This window comes from Cebidichthys violaceus, unplaced genomic scaffold (assembly GCF_023349555.1).
Source record: "Cebidichthys violaceus isolate CVI_PGR_0920_01 unplaced genomic scaffold, fCebVio1.0.p SCAF_146, whole genome shotgun sequence".
In the NCBI taxonomy this organism is placed as follows: domain Eukaryota; kingdom Metazoa; phylum Chordata; class Actinopteri; order Perciformes; family Stichaeidae; genus Cebidichthys; species Cebidichthys violaceus.
The window spans coordinates 12,501-32,500 of record NW_027176314.1 but is presented as its reverse complement, the minus strand read 5'-3'; the positions used below and the strand labels follow the sequence as shown (position 1 = coordinate 32,500).

Sequence of the window (20,000 nt, the reverse complement as noted above, 5' to 3'; positions counted from 1 at the left end):
ACCTTTTAAAAACGAGGCCTATTTGCAGGCCTCAGCTCGAATAAAGATAAGAAATACCTAATTAATTGTATAAAAAAATAAAAAAAAATTAAAAAAAAACAACTTTTTTAATATATTTTTGAGATGAGAAAAATCATGGAACTATCAGAATACATGTTACTGGTTCACATAAGATAAGGATGGAACACAGCAGAACTTGGAAAACTCAAAAGCTCGATCTTGAAAAACAGCACTTTTAGGGTATTGTTTTTTGGAAAGTATGGGTATCCAAGACTTTTAATATGCTGGGCTCTTAGAACAACTGATATAGGCTCTATATACACAGCTATACATAGATACAGTGAAACATTTATGAAATATAGAGCATTTCAAATTAGAAAACTGATCAAATACTCCAAGATTTGAATAAAAAAGTATTTTTAAAATTCAAAAACACTCTATATCACTTCTATGTATCACTCATGATGTTCATTGAATCAATAGACCGAAGATTGGACCTTTTTTGAGTGTTTTAAGCTCTTTCTATGCCCTTTTTAGTTATTTAGTTTAAGGTCAAATCCTGCTTCGACTCTCTGTTCAGGGCTGTATCTCAGCCCCCCCTTCTCCGATTTTCACCATTGAGACATCCTTCGAACCGTAGGAGCCAATAGAATTGCCTGGAATTGAAAGCTAGATGATTGACAGCACTATTAGCCAATACAGCTCAAAAAGGTCCAGCTCTGAAATCTGATTTGCTGAGCTTCCAACCCTCCCAAGAATCCGAGGAGTGTCGGAGAGACACGAATCGAACGGATTCACACGGAGCACCAGCAGCTGGACAAACATGAAGTGGAAGTACGGAGATATTCCATTTTTTCGCTGAGATTCGACCAAAAGTAAGTACAATATTCGATGAAAGCTGTGTGACTTTTTGTGTTCGAAGCTGAATATCTCTGCGATGGTTTACCGGGGAGAGAAATGGAAACGATGTCCGTAATCTCCGTCAGGCGCTCGTGCTTTTTCATGCTGCATGTTCGTAGGTAGCACGTTGCTAACGGAGTGTAGCAGCCTTTTTCTCCGGTCTGTCCCAGTCATATCGAGTATGATTTATGATATTTTGTTATTTGTTTGCTTGGCTGATGGGAGATGTGTTTGTCTCATGTAGAAGTGACCTAGTTCATGTTGTTCCCAGGACGCTGAGGTTTCTGCAGAACTATAACATCACTATATTCGTTCTTCGTGGGTTCTCTGCCAGTTACTTTTAACACAAAACTCTCTAAGTTTTGATGTACTCTGCGTCCAAATGGGGGACCCTCAGGTGTATCTGGTTTGTTAAACAGTTTGTTTAATAGTTTGTTAAACAGTTTGTTAAACAGTTTGTTAAACAGTTTGTTAAATAGTTTGTTAAACAGTTTGTTAAACAGTTTGTTAAACAGTTTGTTAAATAGTTTGTTAAACAGTTTGTTAAACAGTTTGTTTAATAGTTTGTTAAACAGTTTGTTTAATAGTTTGTTAAACAGTTTGTTAAACAGTTTGTTTAATAGTTTGTTAAACAGTTTGTTAAACAGTTTGTTAAACAGTTTGTTAAATAGTTTGTTAAACAGTTTGTTTAATAGTTTGTTAGATAGTTTGTTAAACAGTTTGTTAAACAGTTTGTTTAATAGTTTGTTAGATAGTTTGTTAAACAGTTTGTTAAACAGTTTGTTAAACAGTTTGTTTAATAGTTTGTTAGATAGTTTGTTAAACAGTTTGTTAAACAGTTTGTTAAACAGTTTGTTAAACAGTTTGTTAAATAGTTTGTTTAATAGTTTTTAAAATAATTGATTAAACAATTTGTTAAATAGTTTCTTAAATCATTTGTTTGTTAACATGTCATGTCACGTATTTCTGTGAAAACACTGATGTGCGTCACGTCACTCGGCTGCTTTGTGTTTCTTCCTGAGGTTAAAATCTTCACAGTGAACCTTTGAATCGACTCCATGTTTTTATTTAACAACAGGAACAGAGCTAACGATGCTAACAGCGCTAACAGTGCAAACAACAGGAACAGAGCTAACAGAGCTAACAGTGCTTATCTCAGTCAAGTCTCTTCTGGTTCTATGAAACGTTCAATCGTCCGTCATTGTGTCTCTTTAGAACAATGCAGCTATATTTAAGGAATTCAAAGCATGAACTGATCATCACTCCGTTACCTATTAGCACAGTATTAGCATGGATTAGCTTACGATATTAATTTCTAACGCCAGAAACTGATTTATTTTGTCTCATGCAGGATGCCAGAAATACCAGAATGTTCTTCTACATCCGGTCACATTTTGCAGTTTGTCAGCCAGCTTTTCAACTCTGACTATTCTGACCCACAATCCTTTGCACAGCGGAAAAATCATAGAGAGGGTCAAAGTTAAAAGTTCTCCGTTAAGAGGAAGTAGTTTGCCCTATTAGAAAACAAACTGCAACTTCCTAGTTAGTTCTGATCTGGATCAGGTTCAGGTTCCACTCAGACCAAGCCATAGACTAGTCCTCTTCTCCTCAAGTTCTTGTTAACCTTTATGTAGCAATGAGAAGCAATAGAAACATCACAAACTGACATGAGATGTTCAGGGTCCAGGAGAATAGAGCTCTACAGCGGGGGATTAAACCCATCAGTGATACTGGTGACAAAAGGTGTCTGCAAACACTTTAATGGCTATTATAAGACAAAACATCCCATCGATGCTACACTGGAGACGCTGTGATATCAACCGATACGCCTCTATATCTTCACACAGATGATAGCTGATGTATTGGTGATCTGAATGTTCGTATAAAGAACCTTTAGAACCCTCTCAGTCAGCAGAGAACTGACCGATCGGTCCGTCACTCTGTCGACAAGCATGTTTGGTTGTAACTTCACTCTGTTTATTTATTTATTTATGATGCTTTTGTTAATAATTTGAGTGAAAGTTACTTTGACGTTCACCTGTTTTATTTATTGATCGTGAGCTTACAGATCTCTGATCAGTTCTTACTGATCTGTGATCAGCTCTCACTCTTTTGATTAAAACCACAGTTTAAAGTCTTCCAGCTGTTGTGTAACATCTGTGTAACATCTGTGTTACACAACAGCAGCAGCTCAAGATTAAAGGAAGGTTCCCACATTTCTGGACTCTGTGACGTCCAACAAGAGGATTTATTTAAATTCTGAAGTCGACACAGTTTACAAACTAACCAGGAGCACGTTGACGAACCCGTTACAGAAACAACAAACCCAACAAACAAACCGCTGTGGGCGTCGGCCAGCAGGAGGTCAGAGGTCACAGTGAAACAGGAAGAGGACGTTCTGCCACCTGTTTCCTCTTGAGTAACCTCCAGCTGTTGAGAGATTCACGGAACCTGATGAGGTCTGAAGGTTTCCATCACCGTTCAGACAGACGTTATATTAAACTACAAATACCTGAAAACTAAACTAGGATCAAACATTTTCAATATTAATGAAGGAAGGTTGTGATGTCTTTGCAGCTCACAAACATACAGTTCAAAAACATGAATGAATGTGAGCTACAACATGAAAAGTATGCAGTTCCTGTGTGCAGTGAACTCATGGATGAACAGATAAATATCACTGGATTACTGTAATACTAAAGAAAACTTAAAAACATGAAGAGTTCTGCAGAGTTTTTTTACTGTGATATTCAAGTGGATTTATGGACGTTTATTCACGATAGACATCATCTTCGGGAAGTGTATGTTGCACTGAATCTAAAAATATATGAATCATGTCTGTGTGTTCAGATTCAACTAAATTATGACTCTCTCCACCTTAACTCCCCCCTGGAGAGGAATTGAACCGTCTGAGGACCACTGACCTCCACGTGGTTTATGAGGACATTCAGGTTACAATTAAGTAAATTGTGTGTCTATCTCACCGGCGGTGGTTTAGCCACCACGCAGCAGCCCATCTTGTGCCAGAAGTCGCTCATGCCGACGCTCTGTCGGTCCAGCGGCCGGCCACCGCTCTCTGCTGCCGCCCTGCAGGCCGGGGTAGGAACTGCAGCCTGAGGATAATCCTGGGGCATTCAGACAAAAACACGTAGAAACTCCAAAAAAAATAATCCCACCTCAGACCAAAAACTGTCCGGTAAACGACTCAAAAATAGAGAAAAATGGCAGAATCCCCAAATCCGTTAAAAGTCCACTGTAGAAAAATAATAATGAAAAATAAGGTAAAAACAAAGGTTTGTGTTTTGATATCCAAACTGTGACGATGGCTTCAGTTTGATCTGTGGAGACAAAAAATAAACAAGTTAAAGACACATTTTATATTCATCTACCTGATTATAAATTATTTATTAAACTTTATTATGTGGAATGTTTTTGTGTTTTCATTTTACATTTGGAGGATTTTTTTCTTCTCTTTTCTGTGATCTTTAACATTCCACTTATCACCTGGACTGATGTGGTCTCTACTGGTTCTAGTCTGCAGCTGTCTGGCCTGAGACACAACGACAACAAACAATTTTCTGAGACATAAGACCTTTAACTCTCGACATATTCCTGAAGTGGTAGTCGGCTGATTGTCTTGTTAATTGTATTCATGTGGATGTCATGTGTTCTTCTGTCCTGGTTTATGGTCTTTAAAGATGGAGGCTGACTTTTAATCTTAGTCTGTTTCATCTTTATCTCACCTTTTGTTGAACGCACTGACCCAGAGTCCTAAATATATATAATATATAAATATGTGTGTCATCTGAATAAAGTGGGAGTTTTTGTTTGTTATTTATAATCTAAGGTGTTGAACAGAAGAGGCCCGAGGGCGGAGCCTTGGGTAACTCCACATGTCACATTTTTACACCACAAAGTAGTCCCTGTACTTCAAATCGGATTCAAACCAGTTCAGCTCTGTGCCAGAAAGTCCCTCCCAGTTTACCAGTCTGTCCACTGACATGTTGAGACCAAAACTCTTCCCCTTACTGTGTTCAAGTGGACATCATACTATTTCAAAGTCATGTGACGTAAACTGAGATTCTTTAAATTAACAGTTTTAATCTGTAATCCAGTGAGTGTTCCTGTAATTGCTCTTAAATGAGTAATATATTTAAAGGAATTGATTAGAAAGTTTGGGCAAACAGTCAGAACACTGTCTCACTAAAGAGTCCTAAAACCAGACATGAGTCAGCATTATTTCACTTCCTGTCCAGTCATTGTGTTTCTGGTTAGATGTCTGAAATCAGGTCTAGTGATTAGTTCTCTGATTACAAAACTGGTCAGTGAACGCCCCTCTGGTGGATCTTAAAAAGAGTGTAAAGGAGATGACTAAACGTCCTCACTGGAACACTAGTCCTCCTTTAGGACGTGAAATCATGTGACCTCTTTGTCCCGACTCCTCGTCTCCAGAATCTAATGGAAGAATCTGATTGGTTGTTTGTGGAGGAACCAGTGATGATGACTTCCTGTTGGACTACAGAAACACTCCATCGCTGGAGCTCTTTTTGAATTAAGAGCATAAATGACCAAAGAGAGAGAGAAAGAACAAACCAAACCATGACTCATCACATCCTCTCATTCTTTTAAATACCTTCATCGTGTATTTATATTGCTTATTGTACTGTTGTGCTTGCTGATTGATAATGTTAAACCGCTCATTGGTAAATCAATAAATAACAGAAAAATAAATATAAAATCTCCAAAACAATGTCCTCAGACTCACACTTGGTCCTCACAACGATAGAAGAACAAGAACACTCTTCGTGAGAAGCACAGTGAACACATTAAGTCTGACTAAACACTGGGTGTGGTCCAAACACACACTCACTCACACACACACACACACACACACACACACACACACACACACACACACACACACACACACACACACACACACACACACACACACTGAGGCTTGTAAAGTTTAAATTAAAGAGTTGTTTTGTTCTTGTTGTTTTCAGATGAAACAAACTGACATCACACACACACACACACACACACACACACACACACACACACACACACACACACACTCAGGTGAGGTGTGACTGATGATTGTTAATGACTAACTTATTCTTCATTCTTTATGAATTCTTCATCGTTCACCAGGCAGTGAAGGGTTAAACTTTCTTCCACACGTTTCAGATGATAAAAGAAGAATGTGAGCAGAAACAAGTCGCTTCATGTTTCAGAGAGAACGTCTCAATGGATCTGTTCATTCCTAGAGGTGGAAGCTAACTCAGTACTTCTAGTCTAAGTACTGTGGTTTTTATACTTTGTACTACTACATCTCACTCTGCAGATTCAGTAGTTGTACTACAGTACAGTACATAAGTATGTGTACTTTTACCACCGACTCGTTCACCGTTAAACTTCCTCAAACTTTATTTTTCCTCCGAGCTCCACAAACTCAAACTGACAGCAGGGCGGACCGTACCATCTGTAGAGGGGGGATAGTGTGTGTGTGTGTGTGTCGTCTCCACACAGTTTTCCCGTTGTTTCTCCTCACACTGACATCATGGGACAAATATTCACACACACACACACACACACACACACACTCTCTCTCCTGGTCATGAGGTTTAAATAGATGCAGGAAGTTTAAACTGCTGCTATCCTGTTAGACATGTTGGACACACACACACACACACACACACACACACACACACACACACACACACACACACACACACACACACACACACACAGCTGTGGACATGTGGAAACATGGATTCATTAAAGGGTTCTTCCTCTGGAGAGCAGGAACAACACATTTGTGTTTTTAAAGCTTCTGTTTCTGAGCTTCAGAAACCTTTTTTTTAACTGCCCCGTTGCATTGTGGGAAATGTAGTGTTACTGGAGCTGAGAACCTGAGAACACATTAGAACCCAGAGGTCAAACAAAGACTCACATGACGCTGAAGGAAGACAAACCTTTATTTAAACAAACTGATCTGTGTCTCTTCAGGGACGTCAGGACTTTACTGTATTATAATAATAATGTATTATTATTATTATTATTATTATTATTATCATCAGTGGGACAGATGACAACATATATATTTTCACTTCTACCAGCTCCAGTTTGACTTTCTTTGTTTCAATTTTGTTCCCATTTATTTTTATACGGTTTAAATTAGAGAAGAATGAAATCAAACAATATTATACTGCATGTACACTTACTGTATTCATATACATATATACCTGTACAAGTATACATACAGATAGTATGTGCAGTATGCGATCAGTAATTTAAGTTGTACTGCTATTCTGACTGTGATTTAAAACTTCACAAACGTCCTCGTTTGTAAACTCAGACGCTCACTTCCTGCTCCAGATTATCACTTCCTGTTCAGCACAAAGAGGTTTGTGATGAGACGACATGTGGTGTGAGTACTTTTACTGCAGTAGAGGATCAGAGTACTAACACAAGGAGCCCTTTTCATTCAGACGCTCAACGGTTTCTCTCCTGTTCAAACACGACATGGAAAATCAGAATCACACAAATTTTAAAGTGGCTCCAGACTTCAGCGCTGCTTCACTTCACTTCCTGTTCACTTTACTTTTCAAGACAAAACAGAGAGAGAAGAAGAAAAGACTTTTGACTAAAAGGATAAACGTTAAACATATAATATAATAAAGTGTTCTATAGAAATATGAAAACAGTATTTTCATTTAATGTGTTGTAATGTTTGAACTGTTTCTTAAAGTTGTTCTTAAAGTTGATCTCAGTCTCATGAGCTAAAGGAACAGTGTGTTCAGTAGAGAGACGGTTAGCTTAGCTTAGCATAAAGACTGGAAACGGAGGGAAACAGCTAGCGTGACTCTGCTCTAAAGCTCACTGACGAACATGTTTGTTTAATGGAAATGTTAAAAAATGACAGTTTGAGGTTTTGGCTTCAGTCACAAGCTGGAACTACTTCTCTAGACAAACAGCTGCGTATCCCTCCGCCCAGCTCAGTCACACACACGCTGAACTATATTATCTATGTTCAACAACAGTGACATCACAACAGAAACAGGATCATATTCTATAAACATCAGCAGATTATATAATTGTGTTATCTTTTATTAAAGTGTTTGTTTTAATGCAGTGAGTTTGGCAGCAGAACAGCGCTGATAATACTTCTCTCTGTGTGTGTGTGTGTGTGTGTGTGTGTGTGTGTGTGTGTGTGTGTGTGTGTGTGTGTGTGTGTGTGTGTGTGTGTGTTGACATAAAGGCTGAAGGTTAGATCCACTTCTCTCTGCACAACAAACACTGCGGTCAGAGTCCAGCAGACTCTGATCCAGGACTTCTGAGTCAAAGTGAAGATTGGTCTGAAGATCCTTTTAAATAAAGATTCACACTCGGTCAATAGGTTCACATCGCTGTGGCAACGGTACATTCCCAACACGAGAACAGGGTTCAGTCCAGAAACAGTGAGTCAGTGAGAACGTCTGGAAACATCTGCAGAGGTTTAACTGACAGACGAGGGTTTGTTTGAAGGATGAGCTCAGAGAGTGAAGACTGATGACACACAAATGCTGCTGGACCCCAACCAGCACAGAAACCAGAACCTCAACCAGCACAGACACCAGAACCTCAACCAGCACAGAAACCAGAACCTCAACCAGTACAGACTGAGCTGCTGTGGGGACTAGAAACAACAAGAAACACCAAAAACAACAACAAACAAAAGAAACAGCAAGAAAGTGACATAAAGCAAGGGGAGGGAGGCAATGGCCCCTTACCTACATCCTAACCCCTTACTGCAGGAGCTTCATCCAGATATATCCAGAAACAATCCAGAAACTAATCCAGAAACTAAACCAGAAACTAATCCAGAAAATAATCCAAAACTAATCCAGAAACCAATCCAAAAACTAATCTGGAAACTATCCAGAAACTAATTCAGAAACTAATCCAGAAACAATCCAGAAACTATCCAGAAACTAATCTAAAAACTAACCAGAACTCATCCTGAAACAACTCCAGAAACAAATCCCAAAAAATAATCCAGAAACTAACCAAAACTAATGCAGAAACTAATCCAGAAACTATCCAGAAACTAATCCAGAAACTAAACAGAACTCATCCAGAAACTAAACAGAACTCATCCAGAAACAACTCAAGAAACTATCCAGAAACAAATCCAGAACTATTTCAGAACTAATTCAGAACCAATCCAGAACTAATCCAGAAACAACTCCAGAAATTATCCAGAAACTAATCCACAACTAATCCAGAAACAAATTCAAAAACTAACCAGAACTAATCCAGAAACAACTCCAGAAACTAATTCAGAAACTAATCCAAAAACTAATCCAGAAACTAACCAGAACTAATCCAGAAACAACTCCAGAAATTATCCAGAAACTAATCCAGAACTAATCCAGAAACTAACCAGAACTAATCTAAGTGATTTATCTGAGAGGTCAAAGTCTCCAGATCGGCTTCATTAACAAACATGAACATCACCACAGAGTCATTATTGATTAAAGCCTCTTAAAGACACAGCAACAATCATGAGACACAGAGTCGACCGTCCACAACACTGAGAACAGCCTCAGATCCCACAGTCACCACATTTCCTACGGCACCTGAACGCACCGCACCATTCAAACACATCCAGAGTCCTTAAATGTGAAAAAGTTCTTTATAATGAAGCACAGCCTCTGAACTGACTCCAGACCTGTCACCATGTTTCAGAGACACTTTTAGCTCCTGAAACAGTTCATCTGAATTGCTCCAGATCTCTGCTGCTAGGCTAGCTGGAGCTAGGCTAACAGTTTCTCCCTGCTTCCAGTCTTTGTGCTAAACTAAGCTAAGCAAACCACATCCTGGACACAAAGTGATGAAACTTATTGTCTGACACAGATTTAGTTGATGAAAGAAAGAAGAAATTCAAACTACCCAAAGACTCAAAAATACCAACTAGCAAAGACGCTAAAGACGCTAACGAGAGCAGCACCGGTGTGGCGGTTCATTCTGCCACCCGTCAGATTCAGTGACCTGATTAAGAACCAAAGGACTTTGAGTTCTCCTCACGCCGGAGAATCCAACAACCACAGAGTCTGATGGTTAACAGAAAACAGTGTAAACTTTAGTTTAGTGGACTTTATATTTTATTGTACATTTTAACATGTTTCTACTTTTTGCACTGTGTTGATTGTTGTTGATTGTTTAAGGTTATGCACCACCCGTCATGTCAAATTCCTTGTATGTGCAACATACGGTGGCATTAAACGGTTCTGACTTAATGATCCCTTCACTCATATTTAAATAAATGTCTTATTAGTCCTTTAAAAGTCAGAGGTCTGTTGGTTTATTAACTTGTTATTACATGTGTTCTAGTTGTAATAAGTATAATAGATTAAATAAAACCCTTAAAGGGTCTTCATTTCATTTGAAACGTCTCACTCTGTCCTCTCTTCAGAGCTGAATCTGCAGGTTGACGTGAAGATGAAGCAGATTGAAGAATAAAGACTCACCGGAGGAGATCAGACAGGAAGCAGAGCGTCGGACTGGAAGCTGCAGACTGAGACCAGAACCAGCTGTGGACCAGAGTCTCTCTCTCTCTCTCTCTCTCTCTCTCTCTCTCTCTCTCTCTCTCTCTCTCTCTCTCTCTCTCTCTCTCTCTCTCTCTCTCTATCTCTCTCTTTGAGGTGTGGCTCCAACCAGGAAACACTGACACAGATTTTCTCTCCAGGACTTCCTCGTCTCTCTCTTTCCTGTTTGTTTCCAGTCAAACAGCTCCTCCTGCTGACTCAGCACACTCGGTACATTCATGTTTCATATTTATATTTTTTACAAAATAAAAACGGTCCAGGATGAAGGTTAGAGTACTGGAGTCAAAGCACAATGGAGAACAATAGAGAACAATAGAACACCTGTAACATTAAAGGGTCCCCCAGCTCTTAAAGGGACAGTGATGCTCAGAAGGCTGCTGTCAGATCAAACACACCAGAGTCTCTGCTCTACTGCTGCTCAGTCTGTTAGTGTGTTAGTGTGTTGGTGTGTTTGTGTGTTTTTGTCGCAGTGTGTTTAGTGTGATAGTCTCACAGCATCACTACGCAGCAGTAGAGCAGTGACTCGTGAGTTGTGAGAGGTAGAATCTCTGTTTTTGTGAATGAAGTCTGGTGTGTAACTCGTCTCTTTGTTTGTTGTCACCGTGGTTATGAACGTGTGAATCATGTGAAGTAAAATATAATACAATAAATATAAACCAATCTAATTTCAACCGAGACAGGAGCTGAAAATGATGAATAATATTTCAACGTTTTGATTAAAAACAAAACAGGTATGTATATATTTTAATATATTATTGTTATATATTTTAAATCAATATAATTTAATGAAGAATTCTTATCAAACAGCGCCCCCTCCTGATAAAAAACATGTTTTATTTTTGATTTGTCTTCAAATAGACCGTCCTTCACCGTGTGTGTGTGTGTGTGTGTGTGTGTGTGTGTGTGTGTGTGTGTGTGTGTGTGTGTGTGTGTGTGTGTGTGTGTGTGTGTGTGTGTGTGTGTGTGTGTGTGTGTGTGTGTGTGTGTAGGTGTGTGTGTGCCAGAAACATTTACCGAACATACTGGAAATTAGCACGTCTTTCAAAATAAATGTGTAACTTTTGAAGCTCAAACTTAGCATCTCTTCCTAAATACTGTTAATATCACAATAGCAATTAAATATCATACTACATGTTTATTTATTAATACATACATTTAACGTGATGATAAAGGTATTTTATAACTAAAGTTTATTGTTTTTATTATTATTATTATTACCTCACACTACATATTAAAGATGCTCTTTATGTCTTTTAGAAACATTAATATACTATTTGATTATTGCTCTGCATGCAGAAACACCTGTTTGTTTTATAGTGAATATGTTTCATTATTTCAGGGACTACAGATCAGATAATATAATAATTAAAGCTGCCAGCAGCGATGGACGGGTCCTCTGGGGTACTGACGGGACGCCGGCAGACGCCGCTGCAAATGTCTTTGACCATCGGACAAAGCGTCCCGGAGTTTAACGTATTTTTCCTGCTGGAAATGATGTAGTGCAAATATTCCACCAGTTCCTGTATTCCCTATGTGGCGCTAGAGAACACGCACAAACATGCACTATGTTGCTCTACATCAAGTGCAGACCACATCATGTAAATGTCATGTGAATCGGATTCCGTCTGTCACATAACGCTGACTTCCTGTTGCCAGTTGGTGGCGCTACGACTGAGTGAAAATTGGCTTGTAGACATCCTCAGGCAATGACTGTTATCGAATCACGTAAAATGGCCGCCACACCACGGCTATGTCATTCCATCAAACGTAAAGCTTTGAGTAACTTTTAATTGCAACGGTCTTTAGATTGTACAGACCAAATTTGAAGTGGATTTGACAAAGTCCCTAGGAGGAGTTCGTTAAAGTTTAGCGACTAGAAATCAAAGGAAAATTAACACAAAAATCAAAATGGCCGACTTCCCGTTAATTTCAGAGTATTTTAGAGACTTTTCTATACGTCTCCATGTGATACATGTGCCTACTAGCTTTTATACATGTAGGTCAAACGTAGCGCTGGGGCTGCGTTTTTTAATGTTTGTAGGGGGCGCTATCGAGGCAATTTGAAACGGTCAAGCCAAAAAGCCATATGAAATATATATTTACATCACCTATGACACCTGTGCAAAGTTCCAAGGCTTGTTGAGCATCATAAGCCACAGAACGATAAGCTTCCTTTGTCATACCGAATGATGCGTTGCCACGGCAATGGGCGCCACATAAAATGAAGGTTGTTCAATGTCAGTAGACCATTTTAGCAACTTTTCATTATTAATATCTTTAGATCATTCTGACCAAAATTCAAGTTGATCACATGAATTCTGTGGGAGGAGCCTGTTAAAGTACAACGCCTGAAAACGATGAAAATTGACAAAAAAGCCCAAAATGGCTGAACTACTGTATCGCCCCCTCGTGGTTGAATGGAATGAAAATTGTAGGATACGTAACAATAAGCGATGTGCACATATGACACAATTATAGGTTAAATGGTTTTGAAGTTATGAGCATTGAAAAACAAAGCCACGCCCTATGAAGTTCATTGGTCCATATCTTCTAAACGAAATGAGATATCAAAGATCTTTTGATATAATTTCATTATATAGATCCAGTAATGATCCACAGCTAATTTAGTAGCAATCGGACTCCGCGTGTAGGAGGAGTTTGCCAAAATTGTTTTTCACAAAATTCAAAATGGCAGAACATTTTGGGAGGCGGAGCTTAGGGTCCCAAGATAATTTTTTGTAGAACTCATTCAGTTGCTCATGTCTGTAACATTTTAAGTCATTTGGACATACAGGCTGTGGGGGCTTGCCTTTCCAACTTCTAGGGGGCGCTATCGAACAAATGTTTCATATTTGAGCGTAGGACCCATAAAATATAAAATTTGTCACCTGTCCTGATATGCATGCCAACTTTGGTGAGTTTTCGGATATGATAAAGCCCCCAAAAAGGCGAATAATAATAATAAACACCAGTTTCAATAGGGAGCTCGGGCCCTGAATATGAACGTGTGTTTACAGTCACTGATAGAATGATGAATACATTAATCAATGAAGGAATGAACAGGGTTCTTCCCTCTAATGTGTAAACATGTTGGAGTGTTTATTAAAATCATAAATTAGTTCATCTACAAAGAGAAAAAAAGTAAAAGCACGTACTTCCCAACGGCCTTTATTTTGAAAAGTCCAAACGGAAGCCTTGGTGTATATTCAGGTGAGCTTGACGCATGCGCAGATCTCTTTTAACCTGCAGCAGCGGAGCAGCAGCGTCTGAAGCGACTGAAACAAAAGAGGCGAAAGAACAAAGAAGAAACTCTCAGAAACCTTTTATTTTGTCACCGGAAACACGAAGGTAAACACACTTCATTCACGTTCCATCCTTTGATGTTGACCGACACGTTCCGTCAGAGGAACCTGCTGCTCATTAAACCTTTAAACATATCTGAATGTTTAAGGATAATATCTGAATGTTTAAGGATAATATCTGAATGTTTAAGGTTGATTTAATGTCAGTAAATCTTCGTGTAAATTCGGCTCTAATCGGCTGCATCATCGGCGCGTGCATGAGCCAGAAGGAGCCGATGATGAGCCAACGCCTCTGAAACAACCAATGAGATCAATGGTCCCTCTGTCCACACTACTCACTGACAGAGACATTAGTACACGTTAGTACACGTTAGTACACATCATCGTGTCTACGTTAGAGAACGTGAACTCATCAGGGTTGTTTCAGTCCGCAGTGACGTCATGACCCAGTTTCTGTTTTAGACTCGCTGGAAGAGTCTGAATATGAATATATATATATATATATATATATATATATATATATATATATATATATATATGTGTATTTATAATATCATGATGGTCTGCTCTTTAACTCTGAGGCGTTCAGGGCCTGTTGTATTTCTCAGCTCTGTTAAAGGAGGAGTCAGCTGATCAGCTACATGTTTGTTTCTCTGAATGTTGATTAAACAGAAATGATCAAAGAGTTTTAGACAGACAACAGACAGAGAGACAGACAGACAGAGAGAGACAGAGAGACAGACAGACAGAGAGAGACAACAGAGAGAGACAGACAGAGAGAGACAGACAGACAGACAACAGACAGAGACAACAGACAGAGAGACAGACAGACAACAGACAGAGACAACAGACAGAGAGACAGACAGACAGAGAGAGAGAGACAACAGAGAGAGACAGACAGAAAGAGAGACAGACAGAGAGAGAGACAGACAGACAGACAGACAACAGACAGAGAGACAACAGACAGACAGAGAGAGTGACACAGACAGACAGACAGAGAGAGAGACACAGACAGACAGGCAACAGACAGAGAGAGACACACAACAGACAGACAGACAGTCGTCTTTGTGTCTTTATATTCCTGTGGTAGACTTCCTGTTTCTTTCCCTTCAGACTGAACCGTGATGCAGAAGTCCAGAAGTCAGTACGACTCCTTCCTGTTCTGGAGGCAGCCGATCGCAGCCCCCGACCTGTCGGAGCTCCAGGACCTCGGCTTGACCGGAGCTCCGCCCGCCAATAGCATCAAAGGAAAGGACAAGTCGTCCACACTGAGGACTCAGACTGAGGAGGTGAGGGGACGGACCCGCCCAGACAGACAGTGTATGATCTCTTCTTTGCTCTTTAATATTCTCCCTATAATCTGTCTGTCTGTCTGTCTGTCTCTGTCTCCCTGTCTGTCTGTCTCTGTCTGCAGGGTGAGATGACTGAGTTTTCGTCCTTTAATTATTGGAGAGCTCCGATCGTGGACGTGGACGCTCTGCTGGCCGACCTCAAGCTGCTGCTCTGAAACACACCTCTGACCTCTGACCCCAGATCAGACCTATGTGACTGTTTCAGGAAGTCACCAAAATAAGAGCGTGGTTTTCACATTAAAAGCGAGCGGACAGAGGGCTGCAGAGACTGATCCTGGTTCAGATTAAACTCCCACAGCTTTGTGTCTGAACGTTATTATTATTATTATTATTTAATATCAGTGTGTTTATAACCAGGAGTCTGTATCCCAACGTGAGTCCAGCTTCATGAACAAACCAACTGGAAGACAATAAAAACATTTATTAATATTAATAAACTGTTCAATAAATGTTAGACGTAACGTTTTATGATTCATTAATACTTTATTAATATATTATAATTTAAATGTACCCAGCGTCCCTGAACTCACCGTGTGATACAGACACAGGTCACCTGAACCCAGACCTGAACCCAGACTCCTTCTGAGGTGGACAAAATACCAGAAACACTACTGATCTCTGATTCTCACCGATTGAACAAATGTTTTTCTGTCACATTCATTTATTAATTTATTTGTTTATGAGGCGGTGTGTTCAAAGCCCTCTGAGACTTCAGTTTTTATCTGTTTCCATTGGTGCCTTTTTGTTTCTCTCTGACCCTCAGCTATGACATCACCTCATTAATTCATTAATTTATTTATTTATGTATCTCTGACCCTCAGCTATGACATCACCTCATTAATTCATTAATTTATTTATTTATGTATCTCTGACCCTCAGCTATGACATCACCTCATTAATTCATTAATTTATTTATTTATGTATCTCTCGTGTTGTTTTTCTCAGCGGACCTCACGGATCCACCAGAAGGAAAAACTACAGCTGATCTTATCAGAATGTAAACGCTGCCAACAATAAAAGATTATGTCCACTCTTTATGGATCACACGTTGTATCATTATGATTCACTTCTTTTTAAATGTTCTCCATAGAACATAAACATGTTTTATTTCACATGAAGCATCATTTATATTTATAGTTTAATTGAAGCTAACTCATTAGCATTTAGAGCTAACAGACTATGAACCTTTGATCTCTTATTGAAGTTTAAAAAAGATAATTAATTAATGAGTACACATTAAGATGAATTAATTTAGTGACAGTACAACAGATTTAACAGCAGACAAATGTTTATTTAAACAAATATGTAAATTAAAATTCCACCAAAAAAATGTAAAAAAAAGGTTCAAAAAACTATAATACAATAAATACAAGAGCTGTTTATTTGGTAATTAAATCAATAAAATATAAATTATACTTGTTTGTCCTCCATATTAATTCAATACTAAATATTGTAATGTAAAATATTCAAAATGGTTTTAAAAACCAAACGTAAATGCCAGGAGATAAAATATACATAAATATACATATAAAAAATATTCCAGATATAGTAGATATAAGATGTATTAATTAAAATGTGGATAAAAAAACAAAATGTGTTTTCTGATGATGAATTAAATATATATATATATATATATATATATATATATATATATATATTTAATTCATCATAATAATAGTATTAAATAAATAATATTTAATTAGTGTATACTAATATATTAATAATACAATCATATCTATTCACATATGTTAAATATAGATGTCTATAAACTCACAGAAAGTTATTTGAAATGTTATTATTTATTAAAATATAACAACATGGAGGTCTGACCTCAGGTCCGCCTTCGTGTCTCCGGTTTCCCGCCATCGGACTGTGACTCCTCCGCTCACACTGACCTGAGGTCTGTTCCAGAGGGGGCGGACAACAGGCCCCGCCCACAAGGAGGTTAACTCACTCTTTCCTCCTCCGGTGTCGCGAGGCCGCCATTTTTGTACCAGAAAAAACAACAACTATTTTTAAAAAAACCTTCTCGACAGGTGAGCTACCTGAGAACCAGAAGTCACGTCACTGGACGTGATCTCGCGAGAATCTACGAAAAAAAAAGAGGTAAAACACGTTTTAATTTAACTCGCTAACAGTCTGCATGCACACAAGCTAACGGCTAACAGAAGCTAGCTGGTAAACACCAGCGGCAACGGAGACCGCACTTCCTGTCGGGATTTTCAGTATAAAATCCGGACTGACGAAATGTTTCATTGTTCAAATGTCACAAAATTGTGAAAATCGTTCTTTATCATTGAGTAGTGACATTTAAATACGTCAGGAGTTATTATGTTATGTCCAATATTTCTAATTCAACTTTATTTTGTATATTTACCGTCTTTTATATGAACGTGCAGCACAAAGTGCTTCACTTTAAAATAACACAACAAACCAGGATTCTAAATAAAAACAACAATAAAACTGTTAAAAGTTAATAAATACATAAAAGTTATAAGAAAACATATTGAAAAAAACCTTCAATTGAAGCTTTATCACACAACACTAAAAACACAAATACAAAACTATTCCGTCTGTGTGTATCATATTTTAGTTATTGTGGGTTTTTTTACTCCTTTAATATTCTTTACTGTTTTATTACTTATAATTGTTTTAATCTTGTTTTTTGACTGTCTTATTTTACTCAACGCTCTTATGTTGAAGGCCACATCCATAACATCCGGTCCCTACTCCAGCGGTTGCTCGCTAACTTTCCGCCGTAAACAATACCCGAAGGAGCCGTCGAGCGTCGGCGGCGCCACAATGTTCATGTTTTACTCTTTTTAAAAGAAAAGGTGTGCACAATAACCGACCTATTTTTGTTCTAAACGCGGAGTAACACGAGCGCAGAAAGACGCTTCAGACGCGGAGGGATTTGTTCGTGCTAACGTTAGCTTAGCAGAAGAACGTCTGCGGCTCGTATTAACAAACCTGCACGCGGTAAGTAGCTTCTTTTATCGTCTTTGGTCGGAATAATAAAACGACGAATTATATTCGTCTTCTGACGTGAAGATGTCTTTAAAATAATATTAATTTAAACGAGTTCTACGAGGCGAGTGTCTCGTGAGCGGTTTGACGGCGCGCGCCTGAAGAACGCTAGGTAACCGGATGTGGAAGTAGTTTTTTCTCCCGTGTGTAAAATAGGAAGATTTCTCTCTGACTTCCTCCGGAAAACCAACAACTTAATATCAAACGGTTTCCTGTCTGTCGCCGTTAATGTTTCGGTGCAGCGGGAGACGTGTTTTTAACGGTCGCCGTGGTGACTAACGGCTCGTGGAGACGTGGCACGTGGCTGACTCTTTCTCTCTGCCCGTGGAGAGGAGCAGTAAAATGGCTCCTCGGCCGCGGAGAGAAAACCCTCGTCCTGCTCCGTTGAGTCTCAATCACAACCGCTGTGTAGCGCTGCGGGGCCCATTATCGGACAGGCGTCGGTCCGGCTAACGTAGCTAGCTTAGCTTAGCTTTAGCTACTTTACCACCAAAGAGAACCAGTTAAACCACAGAAACTAACAATCAAAAATACACAACTACAGCGAAAATACTAATACCACACTGTAGTAATACTCTGATACAAGTACTAATACCACACTGTAGTAATACTCTGGTACAAGTACTAATACCACACTGTAGTAATACTCTGGTACAAGTACTAATACCACACTGTAGTAATACTCTGGTACAAGTACTAATACCACACTGTAGTAATACTCTGATACAAGTACTAATACCACACTGTAGTAATACTCTGGTACAAGTACTAATACCACACTGTAGTAATACTCTGATACAAGTACTAATACCACACTGTAGTAATACTCTGGTACGTTCATCAATAATGATAATCATGATACTTTACTTTTGGTACTTTCATTTTGACGTTAATACTTTTGTACTTTTACTCAAGTAACAATCTGAAGTGAAGTAGAAGTATAAAGTAGTAGAAAATAAGTATGTTACAAGAATGTACTCGAGTACAACACGTGAGTGAGTAAATGTACTCTGTTAGTACCTCAACAGTATGAATGTGATTCATTTGAGGTTATATTTACTGTTAAAGTAGAACATGTGAAACTGATGAAGCAGAAGTTTTGTTTATAAGATGCATTCAGGGACACGTGTTTGTAAGATGCATTCAGGGACACGTGTCCGTGCTGTGTTTGTCAGATGTCTCTCGTGGACCTCGGGAAGCGTCTGCTGGAGGCGGCTCGGAAAGGTCAAGACGATGAGGTCAGGAACCTGATGGCCAACGGAGCTCCGTTCACCACCGACTGGGTGAGTCCATCACAGCGCTACAGTGTGGTGACCGTCAGAGGAGGAACCAGAACAAACAGGAACATCTGGACCTGCTGTCACCCAGTGGAGGCCCGTGTGTTTCATACCTGAGCCACACATACATACACATCATACACGTATACATACACACACATATGTGTGTGTGTGTGTGTGTGTGTGTGTATGTGTGTGTATATATATATATATATATATATATATATATATATATATATATATATATATATATATATATATATATATATGTATGTGTGTGTGTGTGTGTGTGTATATATATATATATATATATATATATATGTAGGTATATGTATGTGTAGGTGTGTGTATATATATGTGTGTGTGTGTGTGTGTGTGTGTGTGTGTGTGTGTGTGTGTGTGTGTGTGTGTGTGTGTGTATATATATATGTAGGTATATGTATACATACATACATACATACATACATATACACATGAATCCCCTCCACAAGTCCTCCATCATTGTGGTTTCAGATCAGACTTCAGAACACGAGGCCTTGATCTGTAATA

The 20,000-nt window shown here is 38.8% G+C and overlaps 3 protein-coding genes across 5 annotated transcripts in view; 2 read left to right on the top strand and 1 right to left on the bottom strand.

Annotated features, from left to right (window-relative positions):
- Positions 1 to 10,538, bottom strand: part of cdc42se1 (CDC42 small effector 1) — a 16,346-nt gene extending 5,808 nt beyond the window's left edge. Inside the window, exons 1-3 of one of the 2 annotated variants that reach the window (XM_068709382.1) lie at positions 10,416 to 10,538; positions 4,350 to 4,450; positions 3,885 to 4,238 (exon numbers count right to left, since the gene is read on the bottom strand). In XM_068709382.1, coding sequence (XP_068565483.1) covers positions 3,885 to 4,034 — 150 coding nt within the window. In that variant the 5' untranslated portion in view covers positions 4,035 to 4,238; positions 4,350 to 4,450; positions 10,416 to 10,538. The remainder of the gene's footprint in view (positions 1 to 3,884; positions 4,239 to 4,349; positions 4,451 to 10,415) is intronic. The other variant, XM_068709381.1, reaches the window with a different exon arrangement.
- A 3,176-nt stretch (positions 10,539 to 13,714) lies between these two features.
- On the top strand, positions 13,715 to 16,180 carry mllt11 (MLLT11 transcription factor 7 cofactor). The gene is made up of 3 exons (XM_068709383.1): positions 13,715 to 13,841; positions 14,909 to 15,084; positions 15,210 to 16,180. The coding sequence occupies exons 2-3, from the start codon at positions 14,920 to 14,922 to the stop codon at positions 15,300 to 15,302; spliced, it is 258 nt and encodes an 85-aa protein (XP_068565484.1). The 5' UTR covers positions 13,715 to 13,841; positions 14,909 to 14,919; the 3' UTR covers positions 15,303 to 16,180.
- A 924-nt stretch (positions 16,181 to 17,104) lies between these two features.
- gabpb2a (GA binding protein transcription factor subunit beta 2a) overlaps positions 17,105 to 20,000 on the top strand; it is a 7,017-nt gene continuing 4,121 nt past the window's right edge. The window contains exons 1-2 of one of the 2 annotated variants that reach the window (XM_068709379.1): positions 17,105 to 17,253; positions 19,350 to 19,457. In XM_068709379.1, the coding sequence (XP_068565480.1) occupies positions 19,350 to 19,457 (108 nt within the window). In that variant the 5' untranslated portion in view covers positions 17,105 to 17,253. Of the gene's footprint in view, positions 17,254 to 17,884; positions 18,127 to 19,349; positions 19,458 to 20,000 lie in introns of those variants that run through there. The other variant, XM_068709378.1, reaches the window with a different exon arrangement.